The sequence below is a fragment of the Panthera leo genome, chromosome A2, assembly GCF_018350215.1.
Source record: "Panthera leo isolate Ple1 chromosome A2, P.leo_Ple1_pat1.1, whole genome shotgun sequence".
Taxonomy (NCBI): Eukaryota; Metazoa; Chordata; class Mammalia; order Carnivora; family Felidae; genus Panthera; species Panthera leo.
Window position 1 is genome coordinate 56,244,488 of NC_056680.1, and position 16,106 is coordinate 56,260,593.

Consider the following 16,106-nt stretch of genomic DNA (forward strand, 5'->3'; position numbering starts at 1 on the left):
CTCCAGCCCACCCCCCCCCCCCCCCCCCCCCCCCCCCAGAAGAGCTGGCGTGCGCTCGCTGCTCCCAGAGCCAGACCGCCAGGGCACAGATCCCACATTTACCGCTTCTTAGGGCTGTGACCTGGGGTTAGTGACTTCCCCCATCTGTGCCTCAGTTGCCTCACATGGGAAATGGAGCTGATGATAAAATCATAAGGCTGTTGGGAGAACTGGACGTGTTGGTTCTGGACCCGTGGAGAGCTGACACCACTGCCCAGGGCTCCCTGAGCCCGAGGTGGTCAGGGAGGAATGAAGGTCACAGGGGCCAGCCACACACAGCATCATCCGTCACACGGCGAGGAAGTGGTCTGGCCAAGCCTGGGAACTTTGTCTCTCCCAGCAGACGGAGACCCTCATGGGCCAGCTACTCTCCCAGGAAGCAACCCTGACTTCGTCCTTCCTTTGTCTCCCGTGCACCCCGAGCTCCCCGCCAGGAGCCAAGCAGGCAGAACAGCCCCTTTCCCCTTCCTGGCTGGCTCCTGGCCCCCGCTTGGGGTGGGCCAGGCTGCGGGGCGGGTGTTGGGTTTAAGCCTCTGGGGAGATGGGGGAGGATGTGGGCCCGCCCTCGCCTCCCCGCCCACCTCCCTCCCTCTCGGGCTCAGCCTCTGCCGTCCCAGGCCAGCCTCTGGACACAGGACCAGCACTCTCCCTCACCGGGCAGACGCCCCTCACCCGTCCCGCCCCGAGTGACTCACTGCTCCCCTGGCCCACAGCCACCGCTGTCTCCTGGCAGGAGGCAGGCGCAAGGTTGTGCAGAAGCCACGGGGTCTGGTGCGAGAGGGCTGCTCAGCCAGGAGGGTCTGGAGCAGCCGGACAGGCCAGCTCGCAGAGGCTGGCCTGGGGACAGCAAGGCCGGTGGCTGAGACTTACAGTGGCCAGTGGGAGCCAGCGCCTCCCCCCTCTCCTGGCTTTTAGGCCTTGTCTTTCTTCTTCCCACCATGAAGAAGGAAGTGACCTGAGAGCCAGCAAAGACAGCCAGCCCCTGGCCGGGAGGAGACCAGGGTTGGAGGGCTGTGGCTGTGGGTCCGTCAGCCGCCGGCTCTCCCAACTAGCCAGGCATGAAGGGCGGTGGCAGTGCCGTGTGGAGCCTTATGTGGAAATACTGCATCTCCGTGAGGACCCTCAGGTACCAGGGGATGTGTGTCTGGACGCAGCTGTGCCTGGCCATCGCCTGGCGGGAGGGGAGGCCTGGGCACCAGGCCGGCCGGTTTGCATTGACTCTGCGAGGTCCAGGACAGCTCCAGCCTGGGGGGAAGCAGGGATGGAGGGCAGGAAAGGTCATGCCTGGTGCCCTCCGGAGAAACTCAGAGTCTCTAGCGGGGAGGGAGGGAGGACAGTGCAACACTAGTTAGGGAGTGTGCGGGCATCTGGCCGGGACCCGGAGTGCCCACTGGAGGATGCCAGGGGCAGGTAGTGTGTCTGGCAGGTAGTGTGTCTGTCCCAAGTGAGCATGGAAACGGGCGTGTGTTACGTAACACGCCGGCACTGAACACAGCCGGTGACCTTGGCCCCGTCCCCTAGCCTCTCACAGCCTGCTCCCCATCAGTGAAATGGGGGCTCACGCTCGTCCCTTCAGACGACGATTTCGTGTGACTGTCAATGGCAGTCGCCGAGTGGCGGAGAATTCGGCCCCGACTCCGGCACCGCGCTGCCCAAGTTCATACCTGGCTTTGGCGTTAGCGCCGGCGTGAAGGGGCCTCATCTCTGTGGCCACGGCTTCCCGCCTGCAGGTCCTTACAGGATTAGCATGAGGATTAAATGAGATGGTGTGCAAAGAACAGGGCCAGGCGCACCGCCAGCGCGGGGTAAACATTAGGTGTGATTACCGCTGCTGTCGTTCGGTACCTCCCCCACCCCTCAGCCAGATGGATGGGGAGGAGTGCCTGGAACAGAGCCCCTGTGCTTGTCAGCGGAGATGGGGTGGGGGAGGGGGCGCAAGGCTCTTTGCCCCCCGGGGAGGGTGCACGTCTCTGGGTTGACTCCCGCCTCTGCACCTGCTGGAGGGGTCCAGACCAGGGAGCGGGAAGCTGGATCCCGTGTGATCTCAGGCAAGGCTGGGGCTCATCTGTAAAGGGGGATTAGGTGGGGCCAGGATTTTTATGGGCGGGGCTTAGAGGCAGCTGCTTGGAAGGGCTGGAAAGAAGACATCTATTTAGATACTAGCTAAGGGCATATTTGTTACTTCAAGGGGAGGTTTTACAAAGGGGAAGGGATCGGAAGATACTCCCTCTTTCTTCCCGCCCTCATCACCTGGTATATAAACTGTATTAACTCTCCTTTCCTTCCTTCCTTCTTTCCTCTCCAAAATATTTGTGATCACTATAGGAAATACCTATAATAAATAAAATATCTGGAACAGGGTAAGCACAATATAGAATGGAATGCCATGACCTACGGGAAAAAAAATAGAATGGAACAGAGATAAACAGGGTCCTGAGGTCATTCTGTTGAGCTAAACATTACTGAGCTTCCTGGCAGCCAAAGAGAAAGGGGAAACCTAGCCCCTCAGCCCACACTCACTGTGATAGGACATCATCATTACAATGGCCATAGTTGCCTTTGCTGCTAAATGAGAGTGTCTGGGACCTTGGGCCTTTGGCCTGAACAGGTGTGTGGGGGAAGGTGAGAGACATTGCAGAGATAGGCCTGGGGCCTGGTTTTAGGAGAACGGGGCAGACATAGAGGACGGAGGCATTCTCTTCGATAGGGATGTGGCTGACTATGGGAGTAGAGAGAGGAGAACTCACCCCAGGGGTGAGTCAGCGGCCACCTGTCCCTCCTTAGACCCTGGGATAGGCCTCCTTGGGTGGGGACCTTGGAGGTCAGGCCAGGCAGGGGGTGAGTCCCCGGGCTCTGGCAAGATCACTGTGTGCCTTTCCCTACAACCTCAGCTGGATTTCCCTGTGTCTCATTCTCTCCTGTGGTTTCTGGGGACTGGCAGTATGGAAACCTCGAGGGCTGTTTACAGGATGCAGGGGGCCCAGCACTGGGAGGCCCAGCCGTGCTCTGCCAGGGGCTCTCCCGTGCTCAGGAGGAGTTGCGCAGCCTCACAGAGCCCGGTAGACCAGCCTCTCCGTGCCTCACTTGCTACATGTACAGCACAGGGGTAAAGGCACAGGGGCTAACTACCAGTCAGGGCTGTGGGGTTGAGCCTCGAGTGGCTCGTGGTAAGTCCTCCAAGAGTGTTTTTTGGCCTGGTGGCCCGACAGCATCGCAGGGCTGGAAGGCAGCTCTGGGTGGGTGCAGACATCGTAATTGGCACCGGGTTGGCCCCCAAACCCGCACTTAGCACCTGTAAGTACAGGGCACTTCCATGGTTAGCTGGGGAGGACAGCCCTTAGGGGGCTCCAGAAGACTGGCTCTGCTCTCCGGGCCCCCCCACCCCATTTTGTTAGGAGGCCCCCGAGAGGGTGGAGGCTGCTCCCCGAGTCAGACAAACAGACAGACGGACAGAGCAGGCCCTCGGCGGGATCCCAGCCCCCTCAGCTGCCAGGGAAGACCTGAGTCAGCAGGTCTGCGGCCTGAGGCGGGGCTGGCGGCAGCCACAGTGACAAATTGGAGGGTTGCGATCGGACAGCACATAGTTTTCCACTTGCGTCTTCAGATTCCCCTCCGCCTGGGTCTGTCGCCCCTGGCCCGGACCCACTCACATCTGGAAAAGCAAGAGGTGTGTGCGGGGAGCGGGCTGCTGGCCGGCCAGCCCTGGCCCCTTGCCCAGGGGTTCAGCGACTGCAGCCCAGAAGCCGGGGACGGGGTCTCTGGGACTTCAGCCCCAGGCCTCCGAGAGAGGACACCACACCTAGGAGCCGGGCACGCCGGGGCCCAGAGCGCAACGGTAGGTTGTATGAGGTACATTTTGGGGCGAGTTTCTAGACCCCCTCTGGGCCCGTTTCCTTGGGCAGCGGGTAATGAGAGGAGAACGGTGCCAGCTAGGTGCTCCTTGGGAAACTCACAGATGGGTTCTGTTGGCCCAGCGCCCGGCGGAGCGTCTCCCTGTGATGCCCGCTCCCTTCTTCCCTCTCAGCCTCAGTGTTGAAGAGGCGGAGTGATGGAGTAGGGAGGACACGGGCTTGGCAGTCAGGCCTGCCTGGGTTCGAAACCCGGCACAGTCGCTTTCTAATGTGTAAGTGACTTTTAGGGCTGTTCTGGGATGAAAGGAGTCGGGCCTGTAGGCCTGCCGGGGAAGGGTCGGTGCCGCGCGGTGGCCGTGTCTCTGAGCACCCACCTCCGGGGCCCTGTCTGTCCGAAGCCTTAGTCTGTGGTATTGGTAATCCTCAGCCTCCGGGGCCAGGCTGGAAAATCACTTTTGCATCTGGTGTTATTTTGGGAACGAGAGATCGTTTTGTGCCTTGAGGGCCCATGGGACATTTGAGATGCCTGGTGGGCAGAGGCAGCCCTCTTGGGGTGCCGGTGGGGGGTGGGGCGGGCAGGGGGCTCTGCTGAGCAAGCCCCGCCCCCACCCCTCCCCCGCTGTGGTGTGTCTGAGGAGGAGGGCCTGGGAGCAGCTGGCAGTGGGTCTCTGGAAGCTTCCAGGGCGCTTCCCTGACAATTAGCCATCTGATGCCCCTCCGCGGGAGGCCCTGTGTGCACACACCTCCTGGGACACAGAGCTCACCGCCTCCCATCCTGGACCATGCCTGGGCAGCTCTGATACAAGGAAATACTTTCCCACTTGGAGCTGACACCCCTCTTCCAATGGTGCACCCCCACACACACACCCACCCACACACACTCACACACACCGGGAGGGCGCGGCCCTACTCTCAGGGCCCCCAACCCATCCGCTTTGCCATCCCAGGAGAGCCTGCGGTGGCCAGGATTCCCTGAGGCTGCGGATGGGGTCTCCAGTCCCCTCCCCACCTCCTTCCCCTTCTGGACAGGCCCAGACGATCCCTGTCCCTCCCTGAGCATAGTCCGGGGCTGAGTATGGGACGGGGCAGGAGCTCCTGGGCAGGACTGCCACCTCCCTAAGCACACATGGATCCTTCTGGCAGCTGCTTTACCCTTTCATACATGGGACTTACTGCCTCAGCCCTGTCCTCCCCCCGCCCCCGCCCCTCCCCATCCCCCCCTTCCAGTCTTTGTGTGGGGTTGAACACCTACTCTGTCCCTGGCACTGTGTCGGATGTTCATGTACAGCCTCCCATCCAGCCAGCTAAGGTCTACCCGTGAAGGCCACTATCCCACTGGACAGAGGAGGAACTTGGGGCTCCAGAGCCTCGAGTTACTGATCCCCATGCTGGGTCACTTGGTGAGGGCCGCACATGTCCTCTGAGCCGGGCAGGGAGATTGGGCATCTCGCTGGAAAAAGGCTTCATTCGGCCAGCGAGTAAATATTTGCTGGGCCCCTGCTCTGCATCAGGCCCGTGCCAGAGCCCTGGGAATATGGCAAGGAGTGAGGCGGTGGCCCAGGCCTCATGGAGCCGGACATTTGGGGCGGGGGTTGAGGGGGGTGGACAGAAACAGTAAACAGAGCAAAATGATGAAGGTGCCTTCGGCCAGGGATTAAAGGAAAAGGATAAAACCGGGAAGGCTTATCGAGGGAGGGGAGCAGAGAGGGCACGTGACCTGGGTGGTGAGGAAAGGCCTGTCCCAGCTGCGCACTGGCTGATGAGCAGACAAATGAAATGGGGTCTGTCCACACGACGGAGTGCCATGCAGCCGCGAAAAGAAATTAAGTGGTGCCCTGTGTCACAGCACAGAGCAGCCCTTGGAAACGTTATGCTAAGAGAGAAGATGGACCCACAAAAGACCACTGAGTGTGTGGACGTCCACAGTAGACGAGCCCACAGGGACAGGAAGTAGAGCGGTGATTGCCAGGGGTGGGGGGTGGGGCGCAGGCTGGCTGGGTGGGTAGGGGACAAGGACTGCTTAATGCAGACAGGGGTTCTCTTGGGGGATGATGAAAATGTTCTAATCTTAGGTTGTGGTGATGTGTCAGATTCCGAATATCCTGAAATCATTGTATACTTTAAGTGGGTGGATTTTATAGAATATGAATTGTATCTCAATAAAAAGAAAGAAGTTGAAAAGACCTGTCTGCGGGGGTGGCATGGAGTTGAGAGGGGCAGGAAGGAGGAAGCTTCTGAAGACCTGGGGAAGAGCATTCCAGGCAGAGGGAACAGCAGGTGCAAAGGCCCTGAGACGGGAGCATGCCCGGTGTATTTGAAGAACACGGAGAAGGCCCAGCAGGGGCCCAGGAGGGAAGGGATGTGCAGTCCCCAAGTCTGTCACTGCCAGATCCCTTTGAGGACTTGAGAGTTCACTGGGGTGGGGGAGAGACAGGGCAGGGTTTAAAGCAGGACGACATGGTGTTCTTTCTGTTTTCCAACAATCACTGGAGCTGCTCTAAGGAAATGAGACCGTGGAGAGGGCGGGGTGGGAGCTTGGGGGACGGGACACCAATGAGGAGGCAGCGGCTGCTGTCTAGAAGAGAGACGATGATTGATACCCAAAGGAGACAGACTGGCAGACAATGGCAGTGGGAGTTCAGATGGGAACAGATTACTCCCTGATGGGGGTGAGGAGGCTTCCTGGAGGAGGGGCCTGGACAGGGCCTCCAAGAGTGGGGGTGGGTGGGCCAGGCAGAGGGGCAGTGGTGATAGGGCTCTCCAGGGGGCACCACAGTATAGGAGTGGGGCGCTGAGTACCAGGAGGACATAAGGAGATGAGGTTGAACATCCCGCCCCTGCCACCCCGGTCCCAGGTGGCCGGAGCTGCTTTCAGAATAAGTAGGGCAGCGTCTCTCCAGGGCCACCTGTCACACACCTTTGTCCTGCTCGCTCAGGCCGGTCCTCAGTGAGAATGTTAGTGCCCCCGTGGCCAGAGACCCAGGCGGGACAGGCACTCCCAACAAAGCAGCCTCACCAGAAACTCAAGTGGCCCTGAAACACAATCGGCCACACGAGACTGGCCAGGGAGGGAGCTGTATTATTTATTGGCCAGAGCTTCTGGGGCCTCCCTGCTGAAGGCGTGTGGACTGGCCAGACCTTGAGGAGACCACTGGGCAGTGTCTGGGGCCCAGTCAGAGGTGGGCGGGGGCCTCAGGGTGCCCAGCACCCTCTCCCCAGGGCGTGGTTTCCTTCATGCCGGCTGAGCAGGGAGGAAGTCAGACGTCAGGCCCTGCAGTGGGGAGGGCCCAGAGCTCGTCCCCAGGGGCCGTGGAGGCAGGCAGGGTGCCGGGGCTCCAGGAAGACCTCCACCCTCTCCCCTGTGACACTGTGAGTACCAACCATCTAGCTTGGGGGAGGGAGAGGGTGTCAGCCACCTGAGAAACCTGGGGGGGGGGGGGTGGGCTGCTGATGGCCAGGGCAGAGGGTCCCTGGGGCTCTCATCAGGGTTTGTGATGTTTCTTAGAACCGTTTTCTGTGACCTCTTCTCACTGCCTGGATGGCACAAAGGCCCACCCTGGGCCCAGGGAGCCCCAGGTGTTTCCCCAGAGCTGCCTCGAAGGGCAGCTTCAGCTGCAAGAGGGAGGTTCTCTCACTCCCTTGGGCATTAGACCAGCCCCAGGTCCTGGGGAGGGCAGAAGGTCTAGGGTCCCTCAGCCCACCCAGGCTAGTTAGTCCTAGGCCTAGGCGCTCATAACCACCCTGAGGAGGAGCCACACCCATTTTACAGCTGAGTATACTGAGGCCCACAGAGGTTGCACGGTTGCTGAGGGCTCCTGGAGGGTATTTGGTGCAGTTTCCTTCCCCCACTGCTACCCCCTCACCCCATAAGGCATACACTTTGAGCAAAAGGAGGCACGGGGCAGAGGGAGGAGAAGCTTCTTTCCAAAATGATCCAGAGAGAAATCTTGAGGATCTGTAGATTCTCCGGGGCCAGGAGGAACCTTGGGGACAGCCCCCACGTGGATGGAAAGCTCTGGACACACTGAATGAGAAAGATTCAGTGAGCCTCTTTGGTGCTGTCCCTCGGGAAATCCCCTGTGGCAAGATGGGGAGCCCTGGGGCCACCTGCCCCGCAGGGAGATTCCCCACTGAGCTCTGCTTCCCCATCTAACCTCGCTACAACCCTGGAAAGGAGAATGACTGTCACGTTTGGGTTATGTGGAAACTTAGGCACAGAGATGTTAGGACATCTGTACGATGTCCTGCAGCAGGTGTAAGTTGGGGAGCTGGGGCTTGGACCCAGAGTGACTCTATGCCCCTCAGTGCATCATACAGTCTCTGTCTGGGGTACAGGGGCAGGGGTGAATGATCCCATAACTGTCCTATCACTGGGCCTCGGTTTTTCCACCTGTAGTGGGGTTGGACTCCAGTGCTAAACAGGGAGCTGTCTGCCCCTGTTGGCCTCCAAGAGCTGGGGCTGGGCTCAAGGTAGGCTTGGCTGCAGAAGTGAGAACCCCCAGGGCGGCTCTCTGATCCCAGGTTGACAAAGCCTTCCTCTGATGCATCGGCAGAGCTCTCTATGACCCCAGTGAGCCAGAGGGCCGTGGGGGGACCCCGGGTGGTCAGGCAGCTCAGGGCCCAGGGCTCCGGCCTCTAGTTCAGCGGTCTCCAGCAGCTACCTGCCCTGTTGGCCTCCGGGGTGCAAACTGGGGAGCCCAGCCAGGCAGGTGCCAGCACCTCTCCTGGGGGAAGGCCTCTTCCAGTCCTGAGGGAAGGGCAGATAGAATGTCACCAGGGGCCAGGACTGCCGGGCTCTGTGGCAGCCACCTCTTCTGGGCCACTGAGGATCTCAGACAAGCAACTTTCTTTCCCTGTGAATGGCCACGGCGAGTCAGGAGCCTTGAGGGGGGCGTCTGAGGGGCTCAGTGGGTTAAGTGTCCGACTCTTGATTTCGGCTCAGGTCATGATGTCATGGCTTCGTGGGCCCGAGCCCCACGTCAGGCTCTGTGCTGACAGCGCAGAGCCTGCTTGGGATTCTCTCTCTCTCTCTCTCTCTCTCTCTGCCCCTCCCCTGCTCGAGCTCTCTCTGTCTCTCTCCCAAAATAAATAAACTTAAAAAAAAATAGAGAGCAGGTGGTGGGTGGAGAGGGCGGCAGGTGCCTGGGACTCTAAGCAGAGACATGGTAAGCAGGGCCGAGCTTTGCTGTGTGCCTAGGGGGAGTCCGGGCTTTGAGGAGAGACGTGGGGCTTCCAGAGATGCTCCTTCCCCTGACACTTCTGGAAGTCCCCAGACCAAGTCCCACTTACGACATGACCCTCTTCAGCTCAGCTTTGCTTAAGGTCTTTCACATCTAACGGTCACATCGGACTTCTGACCCTCCAAGTCAGCTGCTGCCATGTAGGTGTTAGAGTCCCTGGTTTGGGTCCCAGCTCCGCAGGCCTGCCCGTGTGAGTCTGGGCAAGTCACAGGCCTCGCCTGAGCCTCCAGCTGTTGGAGCGTGAAAGATTGTTTCATGGCACCAAGTAAACTCAGGTTGGTGGGACCTCTCCTCCTGGCCCCTCACCCCCATCGTACCTTGAAGAGCCTGTATTCTTGGAGGCACGAGGGTTTTCCTTAGGCCTTTTCCTTGGGGACTGGACCTGTGTGGGACACAGGGCCCAAGAAGCCAACTGGGGCCCTGCCATCCCCCCGGGGCCTGCCAGTCTCCTCCTGTCTGAAGCCCGCTCCCCTGGGCTCGGAGTGAGTAGAGACTGAGCAGGGCCCCCACCCCCATCATCAGACAGCCAAAACAGTCTGGCCTTCAGAACCCCTGCCCCGATGTGGAATTATTGCCCAAATGGGAGGACTGGCCAGGCGTGGGCAGGGTATGGGTGCAGCTCCACACGGCCCCCCGAGCTGGGGCCTGCTGAGCACAGCATCTGTAAGCAGACAGTTGAGAGCAGGTCCCTTATGGGCCAGTGTGAGGCACCCCTGGGCCTTCTCCCTGAGTCTGTGAGGGAGGGGTTATGAGCCCCACTTGAGGGATGAGCAAACCAGTGCCCAGAAAGCTATATGAGTGTGACTTCTGGGGGAAAGGAAAGAGGAGTCTGGCCAGGCAGAGTGGGGTGTCCAAGCTGCACCCAGCTTACAGAGAGCATCCAGGCACTTGTCAGGCTGCCGAAGTAGGTTGAGAGCCTTGACCTTGGTGTGAGTCTCAACCCTGCTACTCTCTTAGCTATTTGACCTGGGGTGTGTCAGGTTAGCCTCAGTCTGTCACTGAGTACCCTTGTCATTGCAGGTAACAGAAAAGCCAAATCAAACAGGCTTAAGCATAAAAGGGCTTCATTGGTTCATGGAACTGAAAAGCCTAGGGTGTGGCTCGCTTCAGGAACGGCTGGATCCAGGGGTTCACTTTATGCAATGGGTTTAGATGTCTCAGCTCTCACCTCTGCCTTCCTCCCTGCTGGCTCCATTTTGAAGCAGGGCCACTCTGTGTGGGGTCCCCAGCTCTGTGCTTAGCGTGTAGGGAATTCTCCCCAATCCAGCAACAGGCCAGCTTCAGGGGCCAGGCTGCAACCAGCAACACATGGTCTCTGTCTTGGGGATGTTGACAGTGCCCTGGGGGATATGGGACAAGAAAAGAGGAAGTTACCATGCAGGGTGATCAGAGCCTAGCCGGGTGTGAGCTCCAGAGCCAATGGGAGACCAGAGGAGTAATGTCAGTTTCACATCAGGATGGGTTCCCCAAAGTCTTCCTAGAAGAGATGACAGCTGAACTAGATTTTGAAAGCAGAGGAGGAGTTGGCTTGGGGAACAAGAAGTGAGGGGGCAGGGGCCCTGGGGTTCAGTGTGGTGTTCGGGCTGCTTCAGGACCCGCACACAGTGGGGTTGGCCAGGCCGTGGAGTTCCCAGTGGGGCTTAGAGGTCAGCACAGGCGGTGGATGTGGGGCCAACTGGGCCTATATGTGGGTGAAAGGTGGCTCTGGCTTTAAGGCAATGAGGATGGGAAAGAATGAGCACGTACTGAGCACCTACTGTGTGCCTGTGACTTTCCATATGTTGCCTCATTCCGGCTACGCGACAGCCCCTGGAGGTTTCTCGTCCCCCCTGTGCAGAGATGGAAGCAGGTGCCAGGACAGACGGCCTATCGGAGTCAATCAGACTTATTTCCCCCCACAAACTTAGAACTTTGCACTTAGCAACTGGCCAGGCTCGGTGGCCTCTGATCTGCCATTAAGAGGCTACTGGGATGCCACCTATGGTAGGGACATATGGGGAAGTCACCTTGTTCAAAACAGTTACATGTTGAAACACCTTCCCAGCAGACTAACCACTAAGACTCCCATCACACAGGCAGGGTGTTTGCCGGAAGCGAGCACAGTAAATCTGAAACCCGATGTCTGCAGGAGAGGGGGCACATCATAGCCCGTGGCCAGGTGTGAGCTGTGAAGCCTGAGACCCCCAGGCTGAAGTAGGTGTGGAGAGCCACAGCTCATGAGCGACCGGGGGAAACCAGCTTGAGTCTGAGCTTTAAGCTGCAAAGTTTTAGACCACCTCTCAGCTGCCCCCTCACAGTGCGTTCACCTGTAGCTGAGATAAGCCAGGGAGAGGAACGTGGGGTGGGAGCAGGAAGATGGAGGGCCAGATCCCAGCCCCCCCTTTGGTTGCTATAACCCCTGTAAGCCTCAGTCTCCTCATCTGTAAAGTGAGGGCGTGCCATACGCAATGACATAGAAATAGCTCAATAAATGTCAAGGATGATTATCCCCAAGTAAAAGAAACATTCTCGGTTTGATTATGACATTTTTTAAAAATTGCCATTTTTGCAGCCACAGACTTGAGTCAAATGGGAAACTGTTTGCTTCAGACTCTAGACACCCCCCAAGGGCAAGCACATGGTCGTTCAGCCTTGTGTCTGCTGGTCAGGCTTGAGGTTCAGGAAATGTACTCGGTGAGTTAAACCCAAATTTGGAACTTGTCCAATAGTAATTGATCCAAGGTTTTCATTTCTTAAAGGAGTTGGTAAGACAAAGTTTTTTGAACAGGGAAGAGAGAACGGTAGTGAACTGTACCCGGGTGATATACAGGGAGCGGAAGGAGGCCAGAGGCAGATGCCACTGACATTTCAGAGTGGTAGAAGGATACTGGGAGAAGGTCTCTGGGAGAGTTGTCACCTGAGCCAGGTCTGGAGCGTGAATGAGAATTGGCCAAATGGAGAGTGGGAGAGAATTTGTAGGATGAGTCTACCACGGTGTGTTGGGGAACAGCCATCAGTCTTGGATGGTGTGGAACCTAGGAAGGTAGAAGACCAGAATTGAGGGCCCAAAAAGGAGGCAGACGGGGCCCAGAGTCCAGAGTAGGCCTCTGGAGTTTTTAAACAGGGAGGTTGTATTAACCAGCACCCTTTGGTCACAAGTGACAAAAACAAATGAACAACCAGATAACAAAAACAGATGGTCTCGAGCCAAAAGCTGAATTCATTGCCTTCTGTTTCTGAAACAGGGAGGGCTTCAGGTACAGTTTGATTCAGGGGCTCAAGCTGGTGTCTCTGTTTTCATCTCTCCTGACTTTACTTCAGGGAGCCTCTCTGCCTGTGATTGCCCCAGCAGCCCCAGGTTTACAACCGTCTTGCAGCTAATAACGCTGTGTAGAAACAGTTCCATCAGAGCTCCCAGAACAGACTCTCAGTGGTCTAGCTGGGGTCACATGCCGATCCCTGAACCAGGTGATTTGGCTAGGGGGTGAAATATTCTAGAGTTAGAGATGGAGTCAGCTGACAAAAACTAGATGGACTAAGAGTGGAGGAAGGAAGACTCCCCAGAGAAAATCAGGGTGCCTTACCTGAAGTGAGAGTGGAGGCTGGGAGGGCAAAAACATCCCGCATCCACCACTGTGACCTGAGAAGACCTGCCAGGTCTTCTGTTTGCACTCTGGGCTAGGTGACCTGATGTGCGTCATCCCTTCATGTCAGCCCCATGTGGCAGGGTTTCTTATGATCCCTATTTTGCAGATGAGAAAACGGAGGCTTAGGGAGATAAAGTCACTTGCCCAGGGTCATAGCAAATGGCCTCCAACCCTAAATCTGCTGGACCCCAAAGCTGGGATTCTTAACCATCTGTTTCACTGCCTTTGGAGCTTTCAGATCTGAGTTTGGAGAAGATACCTTGGGAGCTTGAATGGAGGACAGACTGGCAAGAGAGAGACCAGAGGCAAAGGCTGGGGCAGGAGGCTGGTGCCGCACAGGCAGAGGGGAGAGGAAGGGACCCTAGGAGATAGAGGTACGGTTTGTCTCGGTGTACCGTCAGCCTAGCTTTCATTGTTGTTTTCTTTAAATTTTTTTTAATGTTTTATTTATTCTCAAGAGAGAGAGAGACAGAGACAGAGCATGAGCGAGGGAGGGGCAGAGAGAGAGGGAGACACAGAATCGGAAGCAGGTTCCAGGCTCTGAGCCATCAGCCCAGAGCCCGATGCGGGGCTCCAACTCGGGAGCCACGAGATCATGACCTGAGCTGAAGTCGGATACTTAACCGCCTGAGCCACCCAGGCACCCCTCGTTGTTGTTTTCTTATGTAGATAAATTTATCTAATCAGCAATATACACATTTGTATGTATACACATACACATACATACACACAGCCGCACTTTGTATATACACACACGTGTGTGTGTGTATACATACATATGGGCACACACATTCATAAGCATCCTAATTATTTTGCCTACTGGTTTCTATTTCGGGCAATCTTAGCAGGAGGATGCAAGGTGTGAGGCCCCTGGGCCTGGAGGCTGGACTTATGCTCAGGCTATGGGCACAGGGGCATTTCCTGGGGAATTTCCGGAGGAAGTGGTCAAAGGTCAGTAACCACCCACCTGGCTCAGGGCCAGCTTGGGGGGCAGGGCAGGATGGGGAAACAGCCACTCCTCAGTTCCCTTTTCAGCTCTAAGGCTCCCCAGGCAAGAGTCGGGCCTCCCCGATGATATCATACATGCCAGAAGTCATTCTGCCCACACCCTCATTGCACAAAGGGAAAACTGAGGCAGTTGGGGCACCGCACACCTTCACTTTGTTCTCACCATGTGAGGAAGCCCGGTAGCCTGAGTACCCACCGTAGGGTATATGGGCTGCTGCTTTGCTGTGTGGCCTAGGGTAAGTCACAGAGCTGCTCTGGGCCTCAGTTTTATATCTGCAAAATGGACCTGTAATTACCTCCCAGAGTGGACCTCGGAAAAGCACCTGGGCCAGTGCCTGGCAGGTGTCAGTAAATGTTGGCTGTTACATTTTCTTCTTTGTGTGGCGAACTCATAGAAGGGATGAATGGCTATGGGTCCTAGGAAAGAAAGCTTTCTTGTGTATAAGCTGTATGGTCTTGGGCAAGTCACTTAACTTCTCTGGACCTCAGTTGCCTTATCTAGAAAATGGCTTGCTAATCACCACCTCAGAGGTTACGGAGAGGACTAACAACGCCAGCCCATGGGATGGCCCCTTTTTCTCATATGTCTCCTTCCGACTGGGCAGCTGGGCATCCGCCTGCCCCCCACGGCTCCTCTTCCTGCCCTGGGAGTGGGCCAAGTGAGTTATTGTATTCATAAATCATTCAGCTAACATCTGCTGAGCACCTACTGTGTGCCAGGCACTGCTCAAAGGAATGAGAAAGTCAGACCAAGATCCCCTCCCCCTGGAGCTGCAAACAACTAAACAGGATACTTTCAGACTTTGCAATGAGGAAAATAAATGGGTTGATGTGGGGGGAATGGCCTGGTGGAGACTACTTTATGGGTGGTCGGCAAGAGCCTCTCTGCAGAGGGCACCAGAGTAGAGGAGAGAAGGGGGATGGGCCCGGTGGCAGGGGGGGAGGAGCAGGGGCACAGCCGGCAGGGAATTTAGGCTCAAAGGAGAGAGGGGTTGGGGGCTCCTAGCACCCCCTCCCAGGAGAGGGAGTCCGGGTGGGCCGGACCTTGCTTCCCCCAGGTGTGAGAGCCTGAGGGTCGCCGTTGGGGGATAGTCCACCTCATTTGTTAAGCATTTGCTGGAAGCAGGGCCTACCTGTGAAGGCTGATGGGGGGACGACAGGGGAGGGAGGACCTGTCCAGAGCCTGGTGGTCGCAAGCCACCTCTCTTGCTTGGCCTCGGAGCCCCAGACTGAGGGTGGCAGGTCGCAGGTGGCAGGGGGACCCCAGGGGGAGGCCTCTGGGTTCAGCCCCAAACTCCAGAAACCTGTCAGAACCACACAAGTAACCACATTTCACCTTTAAGTACTGAAACCACCCCAGCTTGGACTGCTAGCGCGTGTGCCCGAGGCGGGCCGTTGCCCCTCCCTGGGCTCTGGCCTCTTCTGGAGACACAGGAACACAAATAATAATGTCAGCTGTTGCTCGTGGAGCATCTATGTGTGCGGGGCGCTGATGGGCCCTTTGTGGTCTTCTGGTGTCTTGTATTGTCACAGTGAGCTTTTCGGCACTGGGGGGGGGAGGGCCGTCTGTTGGACACGACTGACACCTGATATGGAAAGACTTTGTAGCTGGATTCTGGGATGTGTAGGAAACACAGGCCCCTTCTGTCCAAAACCAAACAAGTAAACCTGGTGCCGAAACCCTGAAGACGTTTGTCCCTAAAACGTCCTGAGCCAGTGTGGGTCCCGTCGGTGCTGGCTCGGTCCTAGGCGTCAAAGGCAGACGCTGGCCGTGGCACAATGAAATCCTCCGGCTAACGTGGAGACTCGACTACCCACTACCCCAAAGGGGGTCTGTTTTTCTGCACCGCTTGTAACAGCCCCACTTTGTGGATGAAGAAACTGAGAGTAAAGTTAAGTCCCTTGGCCGGGTTCATTCAGTAATGTCAGAGGTGGGATCTGAACCCGGGCTGGGACTCAGAGCTAGCCACGAACTCCATGCCCTGCACCCTGCTCTGGGTCAGATGTGCTCATGGAGGGACTGGCACCTTCCTGGCCCACCGGAAAAGGCTGGATGAATCTCTAGAAATGTGTGTCACCGCTCTCTCTGGTGGCTTCCCAGGAGGCACAGCATAGAAAGTCTATAAGGGTCTGGAGGGTCTATAAGAAGCCATTCTCCCACAGGCCAGGGGATTCTGTGAGCTTGGCTGGGCAGGGGTGTCAAGGTGGGTCCCAAGGCAAGGTTAACACGCTGTGGGGCGCCTGCCCAAGAGTGATGGGGTAAGAGGTGGGGCCCCAGAAACAGCCAGAGACGTCTGGGCTCAACTTCAAACAGTCAGGAAGCACATAACAAGCCACGTTTC

At 57.4% G+C, this 16,106-nt stretch overlaps 1 protein-coding gene across 3 annotated transcripts in view; it reads left to right on the forward strand.

The window, feature by feature from the left end:
- Positions 1–695: 695 nt before the first annotated feature.
- IQSEC1 (IQ motif and Sec7 domain ArfGEF 1) overlaps positions 696–16,106 on the forward strand; it is a 121,359-nt gene continuing 105,948 nt past the window's right edge. The window contains exon 1 of one of the 3 annotated variants that reach the window (XM_042911888.1): positions 696–1,165. In XM_042911888.1, coding sequence (XP_042767822.1) covers positions 1,098–1,165 — 68 coding nt within the window. In that variant the 5' untranslated portion in view covers positions 696–1,097. Of the gene's footprint in view, positions 1,166–7,147; positions 7,260–16,106 lie in introns of those variants that run through there. The other 2 variants (XM_042911936.1, XM_042911909.1) reach the window with 2 other exon arrangements.